Source organism: Coffea arabica, chromosome 8e (assembly GCF_036785885.1).
Source record: "Coffea arabica cultivar ET-39 chromosome 8e, Coffea Arabica ET-39 HiFi, whole genome shotgun sequence".
NCBI lineage: Eukaryota > Viridiplantae > Streptophyta > Magnoliopsida > Gentianales > Rubiaceae > Coffea > Coffea arabica.
In genome coordinates, this window is record NC_092324.1 from 5,633,761 (window position 1) to 5,642,829 (window position 9,069).

At 39.3% G+C, this 9,069-nt stretch overlaps 1 protein-coding gene across 2 annotated transcripts; it reads left to right on the top strand.

Annotated features, from left to right (window-relative positions):
- The first annotated feature begins 592 nt into the window (after positions 1–592).
- On the top strand, positions 593–4,185 carry LOC113704239 (uncharacterized). 2 transcript variants are annotated; one of them, XM_027226015.2, is made up of 4 exons: positions 593–752; positions 2,585–2,748; positions 2,911–3,201; positions 3,390–4,185. In XM_027226015.2, exons 2-4 carry the CDS (start codon positions 2,608–2,610, stop codon positions 4,029–4,031), a joined length of 1,074 nt encoding a protein of 357 aa, XP_027081816.1. In that variant the 5' UTR covers positions 593–752; positions 2,585–2,607; the 3' UTR covers positions 4,032–4,185. The 2 variants fall into 2 exon arrangements, with proteins under 2 accessions (XP_027081816.1, XP_027081815.1); XM_027226014.2 differs by having other exon boundaries at positions 596–756.
- Positions 4,186–9,069: the final 4,884 nt, after the last annotated feature.

The window sequence follows — 9,069 nt, forward strand, 5'->3', positions numbered from 1 at the left end:
ACTAATCATTAAAAATACTATATAGCTTAGTAATGACAAGTGTGATGGGAAAAAGAAGGAGAAAACAAAAAAAATAAGAGAGAGAGAGGAAATAAGAGAACAAAATTAAAAAGGTTTGTTTGGATAGAGTATTATTTGGAATAATTACTGTATCACTTTTTGTGATGTGATGTATGTGAGATAAAAATGTGATTAGAAATATAAAAAGATGGATTGGAAAATGTGTTTATGATACAAGCGAAATATTATTTGAGATAATTTCACTGTCCAAATAAATCCATAAATATCAATGACGAATTCATCCTTGAACATGAGGTAAGAGATACACTGAGTAAGAGATTAAAAGAGAGAGAATAGAAAAAAAAAATAGAAGAATAAAAATAAAAATAAGTATATCAATGGTGATTTCATTCCTAAACATGAGTTTGGAGGTGAATTGAGCACAAGGAAACTGCAATTGCGAACTAAAGACTAGTTATGCCATCTTTTCATTTCAATGTTCTTTCGGGGGTCAAAATGCAAAAAAGATAAAGTTAGGGGCACAGTAGTTTTAGGGCCAAAATAATTTAGGAGGGTCTGCTGAAATTGACCCGAACAGAAATATCAAATCCCAAGTTCCCAACAACCGCCAACCAATTTTGTGCTCTGGGCTGTGCTCTCCACACGTTTCTCTCGCTCGCAGCTTTACTAGGCCAACCAAACCTGCTCCAACTTTCCCCGCCGAGTCATTCACCGGAAAATCCACCTACTCCGTCGGTAACCCATTTGCCCTCTCTTCTCAATTCTCTAAAGTTTACGACTTTCTCTGCTTTTTATTCCTCTGAAAATCTGGATTCACATGTTTAGTTTCTAGAATATTCTCATTAAAGTTTGTATAAGATTTATTTAGTTCTTGGGAAAAATCATGATTATTAGTAGCTAATTGGGGGGTTTTTTTTTTGCTTGTTTTGGGCTTTTGGTTTTGCATTTAATGTTATTTAGCCGCTGAGAGAGAAATCTTGTTGAGGTAAACGATGAATTTGTGACCTAATAATATGTGGTTTTGAACTGTTCGAAGTTAAGCCCATGTTAAGGTTTCAAGCATTTAATTGCTGTAGACGGACTAGAAAGTTGGTTAGCATTATAAATTTTTTTTTCTTGTAGTTTTTTTCCGGGGGAAAACATAGCTGCTCGCTAAATGGGAAAATTATACAAAATACATGGGTAGATATATGGGAAATAATGAGGAGGCATTTTCTTGTTACATGTGATCGAAGATGTATGCTTGGTGGTGCTTTTAAACTATTAAAAGTTCTTTTCATCAACCCAAGGAGTGATAAAGCATATGTTCCTTTCGCTTGATTTTATGGTAGCGTTCCTTGAGGTGGATTAGCCCAATTGGGGTTTGGGGAGTGTCCCATGGTAAACTCTCCCTACTTGTAGGTGGGAGTTTGATTGGCTATCCTGTCACCAATTAATTGCAGAGAGCATGGAAATGTGCTGTTCTTGACTAGAGATCGGGCATGAATCCATCTAGTTCCCTTTTCCCCAAAATCCCAGTTGGGCTCTGCTTAGGTGTGGGTTAATGTTGTTAGTGCTGCTAGAAAGGTTGCAGAATACTAAATTACACACAGGTCTTTGTATGTATTTTGTGGTTGTAGGGGTCTTAGTCTACTGAATTGAGTTGAGTGCGCATTATGTGTCAACATGTGTATTAGGATCCTTTTGGTGGTTAACTGCACAAAGATTGCTTCAATTGGGAATGTTGAAGAGAAAACTGTCCCTGGTGGGGGTTGTAAATGAGCCAAATCAGCCCACATACTCTAAGCTTAGCTTGTTTATTTGCCAAGCCAAACTCAATTAACTAAATTTGACTGAAAGTGAACGATAAAAATTTTGTCCGTCGCCTTGTGAACAAAAATATACTGGATAATAAGATGTTAGAATCTAAAAAGTGGGAAATAGAGTTTGAGGCATATTAATATACTCTTGAGTTTCCTGCTGTTTACCACTTTAAGTGGTTGTTGATGGTTTTTGGGGGTCATAAACATTTCAATGCTTATATATTTCTTGCAACACACTTTCCAAGTTTTCTATCTGATCAGCTTTCTGCTGACTAGTTTCCTGCCGTTATTATGCTGTGACTGGTTAGTGCCCTAGCTGGTTTTGGATTCTTAACCCTGTGCTAACCACTAAATCTGTTCCACTATAGCTTCACCTGATCAGAAGATGCAATACATCTTGAGTTCTAACTCAGCTTGAGTTGCCAAATAGGTGTATTTTTGCTTGTAATACTAATTAAACCTGTTTTCAAAATCTTGGAACAATCAAAACAATAAAGATCGTTGTTATCTCATGTTTCTCTGCAATTATTGCCTGCTTTGTGCCATCAGAAGAGTAGGTTCCAGTTCATGTTTTATATGCATTTCCTTTCTTCATTTGATGAATGGTACTTTCTACAGCTCTATCTACTGTCATCCGTTCGTGCTTGCATGACCATTATACTAGACATGAATTACTAGATAATGTTTCATTTAAATTATCTTGATCTTCTCCAACTATATGAGTTCTGCAAATATGAACTGTGGTAAATGCTGTGTTGCAGAAACCGGTTTGGAGGTAGAAAGAATGGAATTTTTCTTCAAGTCATTGAATGAGGAGTCACGTGACTGCTCCTTTGAAGAGCAGGACATCCAGAAATGTCCATTCTTGAGGAACGTCAGCAAACCAACCAATTTCTCTTTCTCTTCGCTGAACCTCTCTCTTCACGTAAGATGTTTATTCCTTGCTTTGATGATTTGAAGGCTTCCTACTAATTTACTTGGAGAAGCTAATTGAGGTGAATGTCTTTTGGAGGATTGTGATGCTCTGGCTATTTGCTTTGAGCTCCATGGATAGTATGCTTACCATACCTTTGCCTTTAATTTTCAGGTAAGAGGATCCAAAGGACCAATATTTGAAGATGGCCCCAGCTTCGAGACGGCCTTTAGACTTTTCCATGGAAAAGATGGAATTGTCCCACTATCTGGGAAGCCTCAGCTGCAATTTGAGAAAATTGAAGCAGAGCCTGCACCTAAATTTGACCCTTTGGCTGCCAAAGCTGCGACCATCAGTTTGTCATCATTTGGACCAGGTGGTCCATTCGGTTTTGATTTTTTCTCAGAAAAATGGAAAAAGCAGAAAAAGAGTTCAGGAACATCTAAAAAGAAGAATTCACATCAAGTATGTTTCTTTGAACTTTGCAAATATTATTGTTTCTGAAAGGGGATTGACATAATTTAGTTCCCCATTTCCATATCCATAACATGAACTTTTATGAAATTGAACCCTGAGGGCTTGCACATGATTTGCTGTGGTTTTGTTGTGAAACTGGTCCTTTGAATATTTAGTAATATTTAATCGTCTTCCAGGGAGATCCTTCAAAACATGAGGCACTGGGAAATGAATGGTTGGAAACAGGCAATTGTCCAATTGCCAAGTCATACCGTGCTGTGAGTGGTGTCCTCCCACTTGTAGCAGCAGCTCTCCGGCCGCCACCCGGAATCAAGCTTAAATGTCCACCTGCAGTGGTTGCAGCGAGGGCTGCCCTTGCAAGAACTGCTCTTGTCAGGACTCTTCGGCCACAGCCACTAACTTCAAAGATGCTCGCCATTGGTGCTTTGGGCATGGCAGCTAATGTTCCGTTAGGCATCTGGAGAGAACACACTAAGAAGTTCTCATTATCATGGTTTGTTGCAGTGCATGCTGCAGTCCCATTTATAGCCATGCTCAGGAAGTCTGTTGTTATGCCCAAGACTGCCATGGCATTAACCATTGCAGCTTCTGTCTTAGGCCAGGTTATTGGTTCAAGAGCAGAGCGCCTTCGATTGAAAGCCAATGCTGAGAACGTAAAGATGACAGCACTGATAGTTCCAGCTAGTGTTAGTACTGGTTATAACCTACTGCAGGCTGATGGTGTACCCTCTGCTCATTGTGGTAAGCAAGAGTTTATGAGAGATCAACTCCCCGACAAGGATATTAGCATATCTTCACCAGCCAGTGTCTGTTTCTGAAGTGGCACGGCAACAATCTAGTATAGTTACATAAATAAGAATGGAGTATTGCATATGCTAAGACAATGTACTAAGATACAAGTAAATTGGACTTGGAAACTATGATGGCAAGCGGATAATGTGCTATTTATGAGAATAAAATATGTAATTTGTATGCCGCGTGTGATATGATGTTTTTGGTTGTTAGGATGGGATAAACTAAGACTTGAAGGTGTGCTGCAGCCTGTCATTGTATTGCTTTAAAGCAATTAGTGCTTTGCTGATTTTATCTTTCTCCTGTTCCTTTTCATACTTGAATTATATCAAGAAACATATGGTGAACTGCTAAAAATTGCTTAGGTTGTGATTCTGAGCACGGTAGCAAAATGTTTTCAAAGTGCAGCTGTGCTCAAAGCTGAAAACTGGTAGACTTTTTTCTTTAAACTTATGAAATGATGATCAGGGCCCTTCCCCAACACTTAAAACCACCGCTGGTCGTTAAGTTCATGCCTGTTATGACTGTAACTGATTATTAGCTAAGGAATTTTACCACTCTCAACTGCAAGCGTTACTGCAACAGCTGAATTTCCGACTGTACTGAAAAGGGGTTAAACGAAAATCTACCTTATATTTGGCCTAAGTTACCTTTAAACTGACTACATGCAGATGGCTAAAAGTGTAAAAATCTCAAGGTTGGAACTAATTGATTGCGGAGACATGGTTTGGCAAGAGAAATGCTATGTTAAAAAAGCAATCACAGCTTCTGCATTTTTATGTTTGGATTATATTTTTCTGGATTTTTTTTTGTAGAAAAATTACTATAGCGATTTGATATATTTGAGGTAAAAAATTGATTGAAAAATGTGTTCACGGAAAAAGTAACAATTTTCTCCAAACAAGACCAATCATTGAGACTGTGACAGCCCCACCTTCCCCTAAGGCGAACCAAAGAGGTTAGTGGACTGCCTGCCCAACTCTCGCCAGGACTAACGGTGCAGTTTAGAGCGATCTATTGCGTTCCGGGACTTATAAACGCGCGTAAACAAGGCAAAAGGGCAAAATAACCCAAAATAAAAAAAATGAAGTTCGGAGTCAGCCATAAATAGTAACCGACCCGTCAAAACGCAACCAAATATCAAACAAACATTCACATCTTGAACTTTAGCAATTACAATCCAAAGTGACATACAAAAGTTTTCAAAAGTTAATATATACACGGTTTGCCAAATTGAAAGTGAAAACGGCCCTAAAGATACATTTAGGCTTTCATTTCATATACAATACAAAAGAGTTATACATCTAGTTCATTCGGCAACCATCTATCAAGATTCATTCCAAAAAGAGTCATATTCCTGTAAGGAAAACAAAAGGAACGGTGTGAGCTAATTGCCCAGTGAGATACTATCACTTACGCACCCAAGTGCATATAAGTATCAAGCTTTCATTCAATATTGTAAAATAAGCAAAGACACACGTCAAATATAGTGATAAAAGGATACAGATGGCTCTCAAGAGCCCTTTCCTCGTTTGCATTTCTTGATCGGACGTCATTGACTCTCCGTCAATGTTCAAAAGTACCAACCGTAGACTCCACTTTACTTCCACTCCTTCCACCTAACATACCCCTACCGGGCCCGAAATCCAAACACTTGCACTTTGGTTTTACTCGAGTAAACCGGAATCGAGAGTCTCGCATACTACAAGATTCCATATAACACTTCCCCAAGGCATATCAATTGGCACGACCAAGCCCTCGCCGACTCGATTCAATCAACTACCAATGGGGTTGAACTCAAAAATAACAATTGTAGTCGTTGGATACTCGTCCAAACGACACCAAGCCATGTATTTTATTTCAAGTAACACTTCGTGTAACATTCCAATCACATGATAACAATGATATAAAGCACATAGTGAGAGTGATAAAGTACACTTTCACTTCAAGCAATTAACATTCAAAGCACCAAGTTCAAGTATCAAAACCATATATTAACATACAAGTGAGTAGTACACTCACCAAGCTCGCAAATGTGGTTTCATGCACTTCCGTCAAAAGAACGTTGTGCACCACGGTCACGCCCTAAAACATGCAAACAAATACAATGAGACTCGATAACGAGTCATAAACCAAGGCCAAACATGACCCCAATAGGATTCCATAAGCATATACAAACATTAAAGGAAACCAGAAAATTCGGAAATGCAATTAGCTTTGGCCCTGAAAAAAACAGTTTTTGTCCTCGTTTTGCGGTAATGATACCAATTTCACTACGATTATCGGATGAAGGTGTACGACCCACCGATTCGAAGCTAAAAGACAGGGCTACAACATCACAGAAGGTCACTCAACCCAGTTTTGAGTGAAAATAGGTCAAAAATGCAAGATACTACATCAAAACCGTAAAAACAGATTCACAGAACGCATTCTAGCGGAAACATCATAACTCAGGCTCTCCAAGTCCAAATCCAGAAATTCCAAAACTAGATAAAAGCTAAGAAACAGGGCTACATTTCATTAGAAGGCCTCAATAACCAATTCGGAAGCAATTCCAGCCAAAACAACCAATTACAGGCGCAATTCTTACATTCGGGTAAAACCAGAACAGCTCTAGTAATTTCGACTTTTCTCATTCTACACTACTCCGATTGACCTGAAATTTTGTAGGCACCTCTAAAATGTCATTCCCTACAACTTTCATGTTTTAAGCCAAGGCCAATTCGGCCTCTAACTAGGAGCTAAAAATTCGGGCAGAATGCTCCCACTAGAACCCTAATTTTCTGAAATTTCTTCCAAACCAGAAATTGGTTGCAATTAATCACTTTTTCCACCTCCTAGTGTCATTATATACCATTTCCAATCATCATAGATAGCCACACAATCATGCTTATATTAAAACAGAAAAATCCCCAAAAATAATAAAACTTCATCACTTCAACCACAAATCAAGAAATAATCCATAAACTTGCATCTCATACTACCACTAAGCATGATTTAAGCATCAATTAAAGGAGGAGGGTGGTTCTTCACAACTCACCTTAGAAACAAGAGAGAGTGAGCAATTGGTCACCTTAACTTTCCAAATAACTTCACACAACAACTCACCACCACTTCCTTAAGTGGTTTTATGGAGCAAAATCAAGGTTGGATGGTTGGTTTTGATGATTTGGAGCAAGCTTGAAGAGTTTTCTTCCTTGTGCTTAGAGTAAGAGAGAGAGAAAGAGAGAAAGAAAGGGCCGGCCACTTCTTGATGATTTTTTGGTCATTTTTGGTTTATTTAAGTCAAATGGTAAGATCATGAATAGTGGTCTTAAGGTAAGAAGCAATCACATGGTGACACTTGTCACTTTTTATTAAATGCCTACCTAACTTCTCTCTCTTATACCAATCCACTTATCATCTCTTAACACCCGGTAAATTAATTTTAGTATCCAAAACTTAACCTAATTGGCCGAATTTCTCCGAACTTTTCGCACTATTGGGTCCCACGTCCGGTATACGCTCTTAATTTCTCAAAACCTATTCGATACTAGAAAAATCATCTAACAATTATATCTGCTCCTTAAAATTATCTAGAAATTTTTCTAAGCACGAAAATGCAGAAAACAAGCCATAAAAATACGAGAAACCTAGAAAATGAAAATTACGGGTTCTCACACTCTCTCCCCCTTAAAAGAATTTCGCCCTCGAAATTTCTCACCTTAACTCACGAAAAGGTTAGGGTATTTCGTTCGCATTTCTTCTTCCACTTCCCAGGTAGCTTCCTCTACCCCATGGTTTCTCCACAGTATCTTCACCAATGGAATCTGCTTGTTTCTTAGCTCTTTGACTTTCTGGTCAAGCACTTGGACAGGTTTCTCTTCGTAAGCAAGCGATTCGTCTACGTCGATCTCCTCTGGTTGTAAGACATGGGTTGGGTCGGGATAGTATTTATTTAGCATCGAAACGTGAAAAACGTCGTGAATTCGAGAGAGACTGGACGGCAGCTCTAATCGATACGCTACCGCTCCTATTCTTTGAAGAATCTTGTAGGGTCCAACGAACCACGGTTGGAGCTTCTTTCCTTTGCCCGCTGTGACACTCCGTAAAGGGGTGACTTTAAGAAATACATGGTCTCCAACCTCGAACTCCAAATCTTTTCTTCTATTGTCTGCGTAGCTCTTTTGTCGGCTTTGAGCTGTTTGGAGTCGTTGCCGTATCAACTTGACCTTTTCTCGAGCTTCCTCCATCCAAGGAATAGTTGCTGGATCCAGTGCCTTCCTCTCGCCAATTTCATCCCAATGAATTGGTGATCGACATTTTCGTCCATATAATGCTTCATATGGAGCCATTTGAATCGACGAATGGTAACTATTGTTGTACGCAAACTCTACTAAGGTCATGTGTTGACCCCAGTTGCCTCCAAAATCCAGAATGCAAGTTCGTAACATGTCCTCGAGAGTTTGGATTGTTCGCTCCGATTGTCCATCCGTCTGAGGGTGATAGGTTGTGCTTAAGTTGAGTTTCATCCCTAGAGTCTCCTGGAACTTTTGCCAAAATCGAGATACAAACCGGGGATCTCTATCGAAGACGATGCTCACCGGAACACCGTGCAACTTTACAATCTCGTCCATGTACAGTTGAGCCAACTTATCCATGGAATACTTCATGTTCACCGATAAGAAATGGGCCGACTTGGTTAATCGATCGACGATCACCCAAACGGCATCGTGTCCTCGCTGCGTTCGCGGCAAACCTGAAACGAAATCCATGGTGATGTTTTCCCACTTCCATTCAGGTATCTCAAGGGGTTGTAACAAGTCCGATGGTTTTTTATGCTCTGCTTTAACTTGTTGGCAAACGAGACATTTTTGCACGTACAGAGCGATTTCCTTCTTCATATTATCCCACCAATAATTTCCTTTCAGGTCTTGATACATCTTACTACTACCCGGATGGATTGTATACTTGGATCGATGGACTTCCTCTAGAATCTCCATTTTCAATGATTCATCCTTCGACACCACTATTCGGTTTTCAGGACCAAAATTGAAATCAGTGGTTTCTCTTTTTTTCACTTTC